This window comes from Hemiscyllium ocellatum, chromosome 23, assembly GCF_020745735.1.
Source record: "Hemiscyllium ocellatum isolate sHemOce1 chromosome 23, sHemOce1.pat.X.cur, whole genome shotgun sequence".
In the NCBI taxonomy this organism is placed as follows: domain Eukaryota; kingdom Metazoa; phylum Chordata; class Chondrichthyes; order Orectolobiformes; family Hemiscylliidae; genus Hemiscyllium; species Hemiscyllium ocellatum.
In genome coordinates, this window is record NC_083423.1 from 29,626,285 (window position 1) to 29,643,246 (window position 16,962).

A 16,962-nucleotide genomic window follows, 5' to 3' on the forward strand; every position below is an offset into this window, starting at 1 on the left:
AAGGGAGTAATCTCGGGGTTCTCCTGTCAAGGGAAGTGCTAATCCTGGTCCCAAATTGATCTTTAACAAATAACTTTGACTGACATTTGATACCCAGGTTGTAAGGTCACTCACTTTAGGTCTTGATCATTACTGGGGGAAAGTAGTATTGTACTGATCGAACACATTTTATCATTCATCTGCCACTTTCCAGAAATATATTCATGAATTAGATTTTAGTCTTTTTGCATGAGGACTGTTTAGATACATGGAGCTACACAACAGTTCCTTATTAAATCCTTCATTATCCTAATAGGCTATTAGTTATACAATTCAAATGGCTGTCCTATCCGGTTGTACAATGTTGGACACAGACATTTTTGTTAACACTAATTTTTTGAAAACCAAAAATGGGGAAGGTAGGTGTTGGCTGTTTATAAGTCAGAATATGAAACTGTTTAGCAGCATTATATTAATTAGCAGGATAAATCTGGAGATAAACATGATTCACATTTTGCGACAACTAAGTCAAAATCCTTATTTTCATGCTATCATTATCTCTAATAAACTAACATACATAGACACAAGCATGATTTTCTTCATATATCTAACATTCTTGAAAATAGTTTGTCCACATGATTATATAGGAGCTAAAATCTCATCAGGTTCAAAGAAGGGTCTTCTTTCTGGTTTAGTTCAAGAAAAAGAGAAATATTTTGAAGAACACAGTTCACAGACTTAAGGCTGTTATGTTGACAAGACGTATACAAATATTTTTAAGCTATCTCCTGAGCACAAGGCTTCTCCACTGCAATTAGTAATTAGGTTTTCACTTCCTCATTACGCTGCAGGCAGGAGTGTTTATTCCTCTTCATTTTCTTGAGCTTTCCTTCAAATACTGTCTTCAAAGATGAGTTGTAATAACTTTGCAAAGTAATTGTTATAAAATGTAATGTCATAGAAAGGTATTCCCTGCGTATCAGCTCATCACAAGTTTTTAAAAACCTAGGCATGTTATTTTAGTCTAACATCGCTCGCAAGTACTAACTCCAAACATCAGCATCAAACTAAATGATTGCATGGAGCCATATTGTTTAATAAAGTCAGTAACTGTAGTGATGGTGAGTGGGATTGGAACAGTGATAGGCTGACATTGATTTCTCTCTGTCCTGCATATTTGAGACATATAGCTAGCCACTTTATGGAAATATTAATCTTTGTGACAAAACAAGGAATTTACTGTAGCATGATGTGAAGTCTACAATGAATATTCAACATGTTAAAAATTTAAATCTATTTTTATTAATTATTCTAACTTTAAGGATTTTTTAAAAAAAGTTTCATGCCCCATTAAAAGCTCTACTGCATAACTTATATACACAAATATACACAATTGCACACGAAATTTAAATGTACAGGAGATACTTATGACATTTTAGAAATGCAAAATCAGAAAAACTCTGTCAGTGTTGGCATGGTAAAGCAGCATGGTGGGATGGGATTGAGGTCTGGTGAGCAGGAAAAACAAACTCTACTATGCCACAATTCCAATTCTTACCAGCAGCACCAATCCCCATTCCCTCTCCCCTCAGCATCTCACCACATACCCCATATTCCTCCATATCTGCTGTAATTGGTTATTTGCTGGAAATACTGGAAAGTAAATTAGACAAATTGTGCTAGTTCTCTCCTGACATCCCACAATTTGATGACATGGGATTACAAAAACCAAGGATTAGATGATTAATAGAAATCTTTAGAAATCTAAAGTATGCTTGAATCTACACCTTGAAAGCTGCATAGGTGCAATCAGCTAATCATAGGGTTTGAAATTTGCCTGGAAAATGAATTTCGCATTGTTGAGAAAATGAAACTTGGAGACTTCATGTATTTGACATCTATAAAATGCACTTGCCTTGAAATAAATACTTTCTTCAGAAATTACAGAAATTTTTAACAACAGTCTACATGAATCAAGCATAAGCTAAGCATCTTGAAGTATGACAAATCTACCAGCTTCAGACATTGATACTTATGAGCTGCAAGTTTAATGCTTTGTCCTTTCTGTGATTTCATAAGTATTGCAATTGACATTTCTGGTTCTTTATATTCACCGAGTATCTGCTGTAAATGCTAATTAGTACATTTTCACATTCCTAATGTCTTTAAAATTTGAAAGGACCAGGATTACCTTTTGAAACATTTTAATGTGCAGTATGAATGCATTTCAGTCAAAGGACTATTATTTGAAATGATTTAATATAACTTTAAAGGTCTTGGTTTAATTATGTTCATCAACAGTGAGAGTGTGCTTTAAACTGTGCCATACTGCAGTTGATTGTGATCTGTTGCTTGTATAAACTTTTAAGAATTAGTATAAATATACTCAATGGATATGCTGTTCTGGCAAGAAGCCCTCGGTCTTGTTTATACTGACTGAAACAGCTCACATTGAATGTTAAATATATCTAAATGAATTACTCATTGAACCTGGACTGAACTTTAATTCATCACAAATCAATTTCAGCTTAAATAATGAAAAAAAACTTTTATTTCATGGGGCCATGAATAAGTAATTGGCAACTTCCTAATTATAAATACTTGAAGAACATCTAATTACAATGGAATATTCACCATCCACACATGTTTTATTACTTTAATGTTTAATGCATAAAAGTGTCCTGATCAATGAGCTCCAATATTGAAAATGTACTCATAACAAATCAATCTAATTATTATTGTCTTGCTAAAAGATCACAAATTGAGAATAAGCATTGAGCAGCCACATTATATATTTCCAAATGCCAAGGTGCTCAATTTACTTATCAACAGAATCAGTGTAAAGAATGGGTCATCAAGGAATTAATTTTTAATGTCTTAATGAAATGTATTTTACAGTGCTTACTTGAAATGTTAGTTATAAAATATTTTATTAGAAGGTCATGCGTGAGATGATTCTTTTGCTTTTGTTTTTGATATAAAATATTGAAAATAGGGATGAAAGAAGATGCAAAGAAAAAATGGGTGATGAAACAGACAAGGTCTGAAAATTGCAGCATTTTAACAAAAAAAATCAAAGCAGAGGTCATCTCGTCTCGGACTTGTATTGACACATTTTAATCTGTGTACTGTGTATTAAAATTAAATGAGAAATCTATAGCAGCCTTGATCCAGCAGTTTGGAGGATAGAGTTGTGTTACAATCTGTGCAGGATAAATGTGGCAGTAGAAGTGGCCTTGACAGTTAACTTCTTTTGAGATTGAGAGGGATTCTGTTGCTCTGGTAACAGTTACTTGGGGAATGCAATATTGATAGACACACAATTTTGAAAGTGTGGATTGAAGCAAAACAATTCCACGCTATGGAGGATGCACAAGTATTACAAATTGCAACTATCTAAGATTAACTTGCTACCAGAAGTGAGCAAAACAAAATGAAATTATAGTTAGCTGCAGAAGCCACAAAGTGGATTGACTAGTTAGCCAATTTCAGAACTTAAAGACGTAATTTTTTTCTTTATTTCATTCACTGGATGAGGCTGTCACTAGTAAAGCAGCATTCATAGCCCACCCTTAATTGCGTAGAGGGTAATAGTCAACCACATTGCTGTGGGGTTGGAGTCACATATAGGCAACACCAGATAAGGATGACAGTTTCCTTCCCTGAAGGACATTAGTGAACCAGATGGGCTTTTTCAACAATCAACAATGGATTCATTATCACCATTAGACTCTTCATTTCAGAGTTTTGTTTTATTGAATTCAAATTCACCATCTGCCATGGTAAGATTTGTACCCAGGTCCCCAGAATATTATCCGAGTCTCGGGATGAACAGTCCAGTGATAATACCAGTAGCCTATTGCCTCCCTTTTATCCTCTCCACCATACAGATAAAATGTGTCAGGTAATCATGAGTTGGGTTTCCCAAGATTAAGACCATGGTGATGAATTTGTGGAATGGAATGGAAGGACAGTCCTTCATTTCCTTGATTATATTTTCAAATCATTCTCAAGTTGAGGTGTCACTGGCTAGTCCAACAATTATTGCCCAAACCTAATTGCCCTTGAGAAAGTGGAGGTAAGCAGCTTTTTTGCATCACTGCAGTGGTGCATGTACGCTCTCAGAGAAGGACTTCCAAGGATCCTTCCAGCAGAACAGCAATATAGTTCCAAGTCAGGGTGGTGTGTCTTTGGAGGGAATGTGCAGGTACTGTTCTCATGCATTTGCGGTCCTAGTTGTTTTAAGTAGTTTGGAGGATACAGTCAAAGGAGCCTTGATGAGTTGTTGAGACTATGCCAATACATTCCTCCACTCAGGTCCAGAGGCAAGTGTATGGCTGGAGGAAAATTTTACATAAAGCAACAGAGTTGCACATTGAAAGCACTAAATGGACTAAATTAACTCATAGGTTTAAATCTGTAAGGAGCCTCAGTTCAATAGAGAAAAAAAGGTCAGTATTCTTTTCAGGTGTCCAATATAAGTCCAGCTAAATACAGGATACCAGCTAACTAAAGTGGAACCCAAATGGCCATGTACATATGGCATAAGACTTGTACTGCTAAACTTGATATTGATATGGCTAGTTTTTTTTTGCCAATAGAATAGGTGTAATCATATCAGTTAAAGATTGCTTGGCATACAGGAAATTTGTATCATTTTTACCTTTTTTCAAGGCCTCCATATTTAGAGACTCAACAAAGATGTGTGTGCAACACAGAATATATCAATTTTTATAATTAAGTCAGCTGTTTTTTATCCCAAGGTGTTCTTTTTCCCTCTTGCCTTCACTCTTCCTACCTGTCATCTGGTATTTCTTGTCATAATTTTCCTTTTAGTTACTACCATTTCCCTTTGCATTTAGTTTTGTCTCAGTGTGGGCTTTCAGAAACTTATGGGATTTCTTTTAATTCTTTTCAGCTCTCACTTCTTCACATTCTAACTCATACTGGTCCAAATTCTTCTTCTAAGAAAATAAGGCTTTTAGCTGCCTTTCAATCTAAGCTGCATATTTTTCACTCACCTTCTCTCAGAAAAGCTCCTTTCTCATCTCTAACAGTTCAGTCAGATCCCGCATAGAGTTTACAAAGTGTGGAGCTGGAAAAAGCACAGCAGGTCAAGCAGCATCTGAGCATCAGGGGAGTTGACATTTCAAGTCAGAACCTCTCATCAGGACCTGAAACACCAACTCCCCTGCTCGTCAGACGCTGCTTGACCTGTTGTGTTTTTTCCAGCTCCACACTTTATATTTACTGACTTTCCAGTATCTGCAGTCCTCACTATATCTAGGATGGAGCTTCCTATCTTTAAACTGAAGCTCTGATAATTTTGAATGAACAGAAGACTTCCCTTGGAGCAAAGATCCTCTTTGAGCTTCCAACTGATGCTTTTACTATAAAAGGTTTTCCTTTATTCGGACTACTTTGTTGCAAATCCTGGGTGGAGAGTGAAGTAACTTCACAGAGGCTGGTAGCTTGTTAGCAAGTCACCCTTTGTGGAAAATACTTGACACTGATCCAGCTCCCTCAGATCCAGCTCTCAGAGTATCAACATGTATGAAACACCTGTTTTATTTCAGCTCAGAGCCAGTCCCTGGAATAAGGAGACTCTATGAATCTCCTTTTTTAAAAAATCCCCACACTATCCATCAGGGCACCAACAGTAGTTTAACCTGTTTCTATCTGTCAGCAAGGGCTCTCTGATTTGACCAGATTAACAACCCCAATCAGGGAACTTGTCTTCGACAGGGTCTGCCTTGTTACAATCACTCCAGAGAGTAAAGCTCCCTGTACTCCAATAACAAGTTTACTATTATTTCAGAATAGCATCTCTGTTAGCCTTCCCATATCACACACTAGTGTTTCTTGATGCCCATGCCAGAGTGTTAATTTCTCAGTCATTAAGGATAGTACATTTCTGGACACTCAAGCCCAAATGACATGTATTCCAATGGCTCAGTCATATTTCTACGTCAATCTATGCAGCTTGCATAAATTTGAATGCAAGATGAGCTCCAACCTATAGCTGCTAACAAATAATAGATCATAAAGGTACACGTCCAGTAGAGTGAAATTCTAGGAACTGTTTAAGAAAACATTTATCTTTGTTCCTGCCTTTTTTTTGTGTTTTACTTGCTCTTGATAAAATCAGTTTGACTATGATATTTTGAATATTTCAGCTCTGTCTCTTTATTTGTACAGATATTGCTGAAGGGCACAGCAGTCCTTTAATTTAATTATGGTCCTGACAAAATGTATCATTATTGGTGATTCCCTTCATGTGGGGATATGACCTTGATGACAGTTGCAAGAGGCACACAGGGGTTGCATATCCAATTGGGAGGCAAAGTTTTAATGGGGTTTTTCCTGCTGAAATATTTGCCTTTGACAATTTTTTTTAAAACAACTTAAGATCAATTAATCAAGATTTATTAGATGATGCTCAAAACCCGGAATCAATTCTGCGATGAAGACATGCAAGAAAGTACAGGGGTAGACTTGAAAATATGATGGTTGTCAGCACAGAAAATCTGGAAGCATGGATTTACATTGTGCAGTAAAATTGGGATTTCATGTAAGGAGGTTGTTGAAGGGCAAAATTTCTTTGGAAAAATTGTATTTCCTATATACAGACATTCACTCGTGTTCTTTCCACTGTATCACAAGTGTTCATAGAACTAAACATCCCAACTCGGAGATTGGCTCAAGTCTTAACCAATAATTGATAAAGATCCATGGATACGAAACACATTAAAGGAGAATGGAATCACAGTTTGCCTGTTGCTCAAGTACCAATGTCTGATTTCAACATAGAAATTAGGTTTTTGATTTAGTAGATACTGGAATCTTGGGAAAGTTGTTTTCTGGTTTGGCAAATTTCAATCCCTAACAGCTACAACTCAAATCAAGAAAAGGAGCAGTTCTATAATTAAGCACACACACTTGCTCACCTCTGTGTATGATATCATATTAATAAGTTTAGGTCTAAGAAGCAGTTTCTAGTAAAGAAAAAATGAATCTCTGAAGTCAGTGCATAACTTTTGTTAGTTCATGTTAAGTTTAATTTACTAGATTAAACAAAGGCAACCGAAACAGCAGCTGCCTTTGCAGGGTACCTTATCCTCGGGTGAGATTCCGTTAGCAGTCTTTCTGCCATGCAGCATCACAAGCAAACTGACAAAATTGTAAAAACCCATCAGCATTCCTGTTGGGGATTTTAATAAAGCTGTGCAAACTGCCAGGTCACAGTCTTGGTAAACGATGCTACTCCCATTAAGTTCAAACTTAATTGTCTCAACACTTTGCAGTTAGAGCCAAACAGAAAGGTAAAAGAAAAACAGTAACGGTATACTGGTGTTCAATGTGCCCCCAATAAAGGCTTGTTTTTGAAGTAAAATCAAAGATAACCTCTGCCCTCATCATTGTGAATTTACACCAAATTGGAACTTACAGAATTAATTGAACTTAGACACAACACGATAGTTTGTCTACATCACCTCCAGAGTTCTCATTGTTAATATACACTATTATGTATATAGTGGGTTTATTTTAATATCTAGAATATATGTTCAAAGCACTTCATTTTGTTTGGCTTCACTGCACATTAGGATCAGTTATAAACAAGTATTATATCAATTTATCAAATGGGATGAAATATCTCCAATACACAAGTGCCATATTAATATTGGCTGTTTATACATAATGCAGTTACATTTATAATTAATTTAACTCGCTCTACTAGAAATCTTAATGGAGCATGAACACATCACTGCTCATGCTTCCAAAATTTCTCTCAGGACCAAGTCCATTAAATATACGATCTTACAGCTGTTGCGTTAATAGGTTTTGACATATAAAGGGCCAATTCAAGGTGAATGTGCAGATTTTCCCATTCTTTTCTTCCAGCTAACTAATGGGTACTTACATAGATATTCAAAAATAAGATACACGTTAGTTATTTTAAACCAAATATTCTACAGGTTCATAGATCCTCACATTCATTTTTTCACAGTCATGGTATAAAATGGAATTAACCACCACCACGATATAGGCTGCCTTTTATGTTAAAACCGTATACAAAATTAACAAAGATTTCCATTCCTTTCATTCTATGGAAATTAATTACTATAATTTGGACAACCCTTAGTCTTACAATAATTACATTTATGTCTCAAACAAAGCCTCTCAGTCTCACAAGGAAATGATTGCTGATATTATTTAAATGTAAATGGTGAGTGGTGAACTGCTTCATTCTATAGGAGGGTAAAGGAACAAAATTAGGAAGTAATTGAGATGCTGTATTTTGGCAATTCCTTGAGTACCCAGTTTTAATGATTTTAACAAAAGTCACTGGCTCCCTTTTTAATAGCTCAAGATAGTAGGTCCCCATGCATTAACCATTAGCATACATAAAATTTTTATTTAACTTACCTTAGGCTGGAGATTTGGATGAAGCAATACGTAACCATTAGGGTCGATTGCGAAGTAATATCCATTAGGCCCAAGCTGTTAGAATACAAAAAGGGTTTTAATAATGCAACAAAATACTACAGATCCAAAATGAAAGAAAAGGTTTAAATGAATGCAATATTATGAAACATAACTTGCATGGTGTCCATTGCATTTACAAACTGTGAAAATATAAACGCACAATTTTATAATTTTCGAACAATCATTGAAATGATTTTACATTTTCAGCTTACAGCTGCACTCCTTAAAATTTAGATCATCTTTACACTAATACATTGTAACTGTAATTATGTATAATTACACAATAAAGACAAAGTAATTAGAACACATTCGACATCTAAGGGAAGCCAAATCCGAACCTGCAGTAAATCCATTAAAGAGGCTATATAATTTTGAACTTCATCAATGTTAATTTTTGTGTTAGCTAGCTATTTCATTTGTTCATTAAACAATTTAATGATGTAAACTAATGCTGAAGACAAGCAGTGACATCATCTTCATGAGCATCCACCGTTTAAGTGATTGGATCACACATATTCTGGATTACATTAACCCGTGGACAGAAAGTAAGAATTCAGAGAACACAACACAAGACAGAGATAGCAGGATAATGAACACAGGTAGAAATCTCTACAATATGCTGTGTGAGCAACATTGTCTTAGGGAACTAGATTGAATGGGAGACACCCAGTGAGAATAAACGAGCGTGTGGGACTCCTGAACAATACTTACAGTGTAACGTGGTGTGAGTCTCTTCACATCCGCAAGAGACACATCAATGCCCATCACTCCAAGAATCAATTGATTCTGAGAAGCAAAATAAACCATAACCTTCAGAAAGCTGTTTTTACATGATCTTTTATTTTTATCTTAAACTTATTTTAGTATAAAACTATTCAGCAATTATTGTCATAGGTGAGGAGTTTCTTTGTAAATCAATATTCAGCAATAACCTAGTAGAATGGTGCAGTTCCTGGGAGTTGTAGACTACTTTCTGTTAAAACTTCCCTCATATTTATCAAGACAAAAGATGGAAAATTATAGGCCAATTAGCCTAACCTCGGTTGTTGGTAAAATTCTAGAATCCATCGTGAAGGATGAGGTTTCTAAATTCTTGGAAGAGCAGGGTCGGATTAAAACAAGTCAACATGGATTTAGTAAGGGGAGGTTGTACCTGACAAACCTGTTAGAATTCTTTGAAGAGGTGACAAGTAGGTTAGACCAGGGAAACTCATAGGTCTATCTAGACTTCCAAAAGGCCCTAGATAAGGTGCCACACGGGAGGCTGCTGAGTAAGGTGAGGGCCCATGATGTTCGAGGTGAGCTACTGGGATGGATTGAGGATTGGCTGTCTGACAGAAGGCAGAGAGTTGGGATAAAAGGTTCTTTTTCAGAATGGCAGCAGGTAACAAGCGATGTCCCACAGGGTTCAGTGTTGGGATCGCAGCTGTTCACGTTATATACTAATGATCTGGATGAAGGGACTGGGGGCATTTTAGCGAAGTTTGCCGATGATACGAAGTTAGGTGGACAGGCAGGTAGTACTGAGGAAGTGGGGAGGCTGCAGAAGGATCTAGACAGTTTGGGAGAGTGGTCCAGGAAATGGCTGATGAAATTCAATGCGAGCAAATGCGAGGTCTTGCACTTTGGCAAAAAAAATACAGACATGGACTACTTTCTAAACGGTGAGAAAATTCATAAAGTCAAAGTACAAAGGGATCTGGGAGTGCTAGTCAAGGATTCTCTAAAGGTAAACATGCAGGTTGAATCCATGATTAAGAAAGCGAATGCAATGTTGTCATTTATCTCAAGAGGGTTGGAATATAAAAGCAGCGATGTGCTACTGAGCCTTTATAAAGCTCTGATTAGGCCCCATTTGGAGTACTGTGTCCAGTTTTGGTCCCCACACCTCAGGAGGGACATACTGGCACTGGAGCGTGTCCAGCGGAGATTCACACGAATGATCCCTGGAATGACAGGTCTAACATATGAGGAACGGCTGAGGATCCTGGGATTGTATTCATTGGAGTTTAGAAGGTTAAGGGGAGATCTAATAGAAACTTACAAGATAATATATGGCTTGGAAAAGGGTGGACACTAAGAAATTGTTTCTGTTAGGTGAGGAAACTAGGACCCGTGGGCACAGCCTTAGAATTAAAAGGGGAAATTCAGAACAGAAATGCGGAGACATTTCTTCAGCCAGAGAGTGGTGGGCCTGTGGAATTCATTGCCGCAGAGTGCAGTGGAGGCCAGGACGCTAAATGACTTCAAGGCAGAGATTGATAAATTCTTGATGTCTCAAGGAATTAAGGACTATGGGGAGAATGCGGGAAAGTGGAGTTGAAATGCCCAGCCATGATTAAATGGGAGAGTGGACTCGATGGGCTGAATGGCCTTACTTCCACTCCTATGTCTTATGTTTCATGGCGACACTGAAGCAGATTTTAGCCTGACAGTAATAACACTAGATGCTTGGAGGAGCTTTGTTACTGTCAGGTCATCTCAAAGAACACAAAGTTAGAAACTAAACGTTTCATACTTCATTTATTATTGCCCTCTTGAGTGTCTTTAATTAGTTCAAAAGATTCTATTTCAATACAAAGCACCCCTACATTCTGCATTCCACATCTCCTCTCCCTGTCATCCTTTTTATGTCAGTATTATTTTTGACTAATTTCTCAATAATATAATCTACTGATTTTTTCAATATCATTTTACAAAAATTTCTCAATGATTACTCTTTACAGGCACATTTTTTTCCTGTCTCCTACATTCTATTAGTGATTAGCAGAAGAAACAAATTCATAAAACAAATTTTCAGCCATTTGGAGCACAGATCTATAAACACTGGCTTGGCCAATGTCAGATAAAAAAAATGCCAATCATTGAAGCAATGTTTATTTTCAAAGAGGAAGTGCTACTGCTCAACAGATTATCTTATTGGTGACTCTGGATGCAATTGGATGAAACAGTCCAAAAGTTAAGCCAGATAAGTGAACTTTGAGAATTTGGGAGCCACAGAATCATGCAAGTTGTTACAGCACAGGAGGAGACGCTTTGACCCATCATGGTTTTACCAGCTCTCTAACAAGCATTATTACTGAGTGCCATTTGCCTGTTTTTTTTCTATACCCCTGCATGTTGTTTCTATTAAAAAAGTCATTTAGTGCCCTTGTAAATGCTTTAATTGACCATTCTGTCACCACACTTCAGGCAGTGTGATCCACATCTGAACCACTTGTTTTGTGCAAAGTATTTTCTCACACCAAATTTACTTATTTACAAATCAATTAATCCTTTGTCACCTTGATCCATTTCGGGAACAGTTTGTCCCTATCCACTCTATACAGATTTCTCATAATTTTGAAAACTTCTATCATAATCCATCTTAATCTCTTTCTCTCCAAGGACAGTCCCAGTTTCTTCAATCTATCCTCATACCTGAAGTTCTTATCCCTGGAACAAATTTTGTAAACCCCATCAACTGTCTCTGTCTGCATTAACATCCTTCTTATAGTGTGACACCCAGAACTGTATACAATGTTTCAGCTGAGGGCTAACAAGTCTCTTGTACAAATTCAGTGTATCCAACTTGCTCTTTTGGTTTATGTTCCGATTATTAAAGATCAGGATACCTCATGCTATGAGGTGCCTCTGCTTCTGCACTCCCTTAAGTAACTTACATTGGCAGTCCACGTTCTCTTTCCTAAAATGCATCATCTCACATTTCCTTGCTTTGAACTTTATCTGCTACGCATTTGCACAGTCCACCATCCTATTTACATCCATTTGGCGTTCAACATTGCCCTCTCCACAGTTTACACTGCTTCCAAATTCTGTATCATCAGGAAACTTTGAAACAGTCCCTTGCTCCCTAAGACCCAGGTCACTAAAATATATCGGTTATTTTTGCTGTGTGCCTCTGTGAATCCAGAGAAGATAACAAAATAGCTGCAATTTTCCAATACATGATGACACAATTAATGCTGTGGAGAGGCTGTGGAGCAAATGGGGTTGTGGGAGAACTACATCGAGTTCAAAAGGAAAACATTGCTGCTTCTTGACATTCAATCAAGCCATGAGATAACATGAAATGGATGCAATTCTAAAATATAAACATTTCTAAACAGACCTCTTACAACAACGAGCATAATATATTTTGTCACTGAAGAATAAAATGAGATATGAAGTAATGGTTCTTCAGCAGAAGATAAGAACTGAGACAATTCTAAGAATACTGGGAAAGACTAGGAGGATGAACACTTTGTGACAGAACTCAGGAATTACATATAACTGACATCTCCAACTGGCTTTGCAGCATTATGTGTTTTCTGTCAGCATATTCTCCTATAATGAAACATCAAATGCTTAGACTCTGTGCTTACTGCTCTAATTCCTGCCATAAAGTTCAAAGGCACTGACCTGGTTTCTCAAACAGAATAGACCTACACATGTGTTTAAGATCTTTATACTAATGGCAAACAGATTAAACCCATTTCCCATAATTGCGAGCATTTCTCTTTTCGCAAAAATGCAGTCTCAGTGCACTGCAAAATACTATTTCACTGTAGAGTATTATGGCGTGGATAAATGATTATTTCTGCATGATTTTAGAAGATTAAATTGAAATTTCTTTGTAGCTTAAAAGAAGATGCATATATACCACCCAATCACAACAATCCATACCAAACTGTTGCACTGGGCAACATACCTGGCTTCCACTAGCATCTTCAGTCAAGTTGAAGACGGGCAGTGTTCCTGTGATAACAAGACCGAGTTCCTATTGTAACGGCAAAGTGACATGCACATATATAGAGAGACAGGAATAAAAGACACACACAGATGCACAAAGAAACAACAGGTTAGAACATCTGTTGAAATAATTCAATACATATCAATCAGGTTGAATTTAACAAAAATAGCTCACATACATACATTATTCAAATATGGTATTATTGTAATTAGTTACTAAGTATATGATTCAGAGGATTTAGTATATGATCCAGAGCCTTGAGTTCAAATCCTACGTTGCAACTAGAGAATTTAGATATATTTAAAATATACTCGAAAGTGTCGTGCTGGAAAAGCACAGCAGGTCAGGTGGCATCCAAGGAGCAGGTGAAATAGCATAAGCCCTTCATCCGGAAAGCCAGTTATGTCCGAAACATCAATTCTCCTGCTCCTCGGATGCTGCCTGAGCTGCTGTGTTTTTCCAGCAGCACACTCTCGAATCTAATCTCCAGCATCTGCAGTCCTCACTTTCTCCATATTTTAAATAGAAACCTAGAAACAGTAATAATGGCCACAAACTATTAGATTGTCTTAAAAAGGATTTCCTGACATCCTTTAGGAAAACAAATTAGCCATCCACACCTGTTCTGGATTATTTATGACTCCAAACCCAGAGTTATCTGTTCACTGCCCTGTGAAATGACCTAGCAAGTCTCTCAGTACTATTGATGGATGCAGCTCATTCCACCTTCTCAAGGGCAATTAGAGATGTAAATAAATGCTGATTTTGACATCAATGTCTACAACTTATGAATGAATAAAATAGTATACCATATGCTTAAATGCATCATATCCATTTCACTTTCACTGTACTCCACTAAATTACACTGAAGTCTGGTCTGATCCTCATGAATATTAACAGAACACAGCCCAACCATCAGGACAAATGGACCATCCTATGTGTTGCTACAAATAATTTAAACTGAAGTCCTTGAAGGACAGTGCAGTTGAGAAAATTAATGCTGGGCTCACAGCTAATGCCTATTTGGCAATACAGATGGAAAATGATTGGCATCACATGCAGACTCAGTCATGACTGAACAGGAAGTATAGTCACTAGCATAAGATGCTCAAATGTAAACCCATCATCCAAACTCACGAGTTACGAAAGAAAATCCAAAGCAACAGCTCAAATGTCAAACATCAGCTGTGCTGATCAGCATTACTGGCATACTAGTTTTAATATGATAGACTACAGACATTAGATATTGTCAATTACTTCCTTCTTTAGTACATTTTCCTTTGTTAAGATTTTTTTCTAATTCCTTGTTCCGAGTGTACCTGTGGCAGGGCTCACCAATGCAGACTGAGTGGTTATTTGGTTGCTGCCTCTGCTCTGAAAACAGCAGTGATGACCTTGAAGATATGGGTGTACCATGATGTCCATGACCCCCTGTCAATTCCAACTTGTAATTTCCCTTCCTCACTCAGTAACCCTGGTTAGCTCTGTCTCTGAAAGCACAGCTGGATTAGAAAGTTCGCCTATACATTATCATAAAAATGAACAACAGGAGATCGAAGATATTGTGCCACCTTCTGTCACACGCTACTGTTCAGTCGAAGAATATATAAATTAAATGTAGTAATAGTCTATTTGGCCCCTGGAGCCTGCTCTCCTATTTTATAGGATCATAGTTAATAGGATTGTGATCTCAACTTGACTTTCCTGTCTATCCATCATTCTGCCTCTACCGCTGGGAAAGAGAATTTCACAGATGCACGACTCTCTGAGAGAAAGAAAACACCAATTAGACCAGTAAAAGTAAAATCTATATTTAAAAATGACATGGCCTTTAAGATAGAGCATTCAAGCAGTAAAGTCTGACTATTCATCAAGTAAAATGTATAGATGCCTAGATCATAAACATAGAGTTGATATCATAAAAGTCCATTTAAATTTCAACAGTATTATCATCAATCGATAACATGTATTTAGATTTTTGATCAATTCACTTGCCATCATATCTGCTTAAATGGGAGACCATTTACTTTTCAACTATGTCCTCTAATTCTAATCTCTCCCACAAGAGGAAGCATCGTTTCAGCAGCCAATCTGTCCAATTGTCCTCAGGATGTTATATGGCACATTAAGATCATCTCTCATTCTTCTAAATGCCAAAAAATACAGACCAGATTTACTCAACTTCTCCTCATCAGATAAAATCCCCCTTCATCCCAAAAATGAGTTAACTGAACCTACTCTGAATGGCTTTCTGCTTTAACTTTGTAAAGGAACAACACCAAAACTGTATATAATATTCCAATTATGTTTCACTAATGCCTTGCACAAATGGGGCAAAAAAAAATACTAAAGCACAGCATCCCTCATTAAGGTCTAAACTGTTGTCTTAGCAATCAGATACAATGGACTTTAATCTTACTGCCATGTTTTAACACCTGGCTTGTTCTATTTTGCATGACAACTTCTTATACGCTAAGATCTAAACCAAAACTGTCCCAGGATCTTGAAATGAGAAAGCCTTTAATCTTTGTCATTATTGAGAAGCTTCTATGACCCTTACTGTAATCATTATAAACTAACTCCTTCATTACCTCTCAATGAGGATACTTCAACATACTTCTGGCTGGTCTCTCATATTCCACTCTCCACAAACTTAAATTCTTCCAAAGCTCTGTTGAATGCACCTTAACTCATAGGAAGTCTCATTCACCTATCACCCCTGCGCTCAGTGACATTGGTATAATAACATCTCTGGTTTTGTTGCTTTGGTTTGCTTCGACAATAGACAATACGGGGTAGACCATTTAGGACAGAGATGAGGAGAAACTTCTTCACCTAGAGAGTGGTGGCTGTGTGGAATGCTCTGCCCCAGAGGGCAGTGGAGGCCCAGTCTCTGTATTCATTTAAGAAAGAGTTGGATAGAGCTCTCAAGGATAGTGGAATCAAGGGTTATGGAGATAAGGCAGGAACAGGATACTGATTAAGGATGATCAGCCATGATCAGATTGAATGGTGGTGCAGGCTCGAAGGGCAGAATGGCCTACTCCTGCACCTATTGTCTATTGCTTCAATCTTTTACTAATCAAAATATCGCTCAATGCATGCCTCAGTCACTTCAGAGCTCTCCTCTTTTCCATAATTCTTTTCTTTTTCTGAACAACTAGAAATTCTAAATACCTCACAATTGTCTGATCATCATTAAATTGATAATCTCTCAGGTCCCACTTCAAGTTTAACAATTCTTTTTTCATGAACATACTTGAGTGCTATAGATGGAGATGTCAAATATTTCACTGTAGATTAGAAGTACAGTTAATCTGTTGGTACTTCACAGTTGAGGCATACACTGACAGCACTATTACAGACAAAGGTGAAATGCTGTGATGATGTTTGCTTCAGAAATCAAGCAGCCGGGATATACTTTTCACTAACATTTTTGAAATGCTAATTGGAATGATTCATTTCAATTTTTACAAATGACACACTGGTCCCTAATTCCCACTCCAATATGACAGAATAATCAAGGCCATTTGCTCCAGTAATTTTGTTTAAGAATTTGAAAAAAACACAGGCCCTTTGAAATGCTTTATTTTATACAGATCTCAAAACTATCCCAGTTTTCAAATGTGAATGAAAATACCAGTTGACCAGTAAAAGTAAAATCTCTACTTAAAGGTGACATGGCCTTTACGATAGAGCATTCACGCAGCAAAGTCTGACTATTCATCAACTAAAATGCACAGATGCCTAGATTTTAAACATTG

The 16,962-nt window shown here is 37.0% G+C and overlaps 1 protein-coding gene across 4 annotated transcripts in view; it reads right to left on the bottom strand.

Annotated features, from left to right (window-relative positions):
- LOC132826725 (voltage-dependent calcium channel subunit alpha-2/delta-1) overlaps positions 1–16,962 on the bottom strand; it is a 668,330-nt gene that overhangs the window by 114,070 nt on the left and 537,298 nt on the right. For 3 of the 4 annotated variants that reach the window (XM_060842844.1, XM_060842843.1, XM_060842845.1), the window contains 3 exons: positions 13,157–13,225; positions 9,178–9,252; positions 8,407–8,481 (listed from right to left, as the gene is read on the bottom strand). In XM_060842844.1, the coding sequence (XP_060698827.1) occupies positions 8,407–8,481; positions 9,178–9,252; positions 13,157–13,225 (219 nt within the window). Of the gene's footprint in view, positions 1–740; positions 904–8,406; positions 8,482–9,177; positions 9,253–13,156; positions 13,226–16,962 lie in introns of those variants that run through there. The other variant, XM_060842846.1, reaches the window with a different exon arrangement.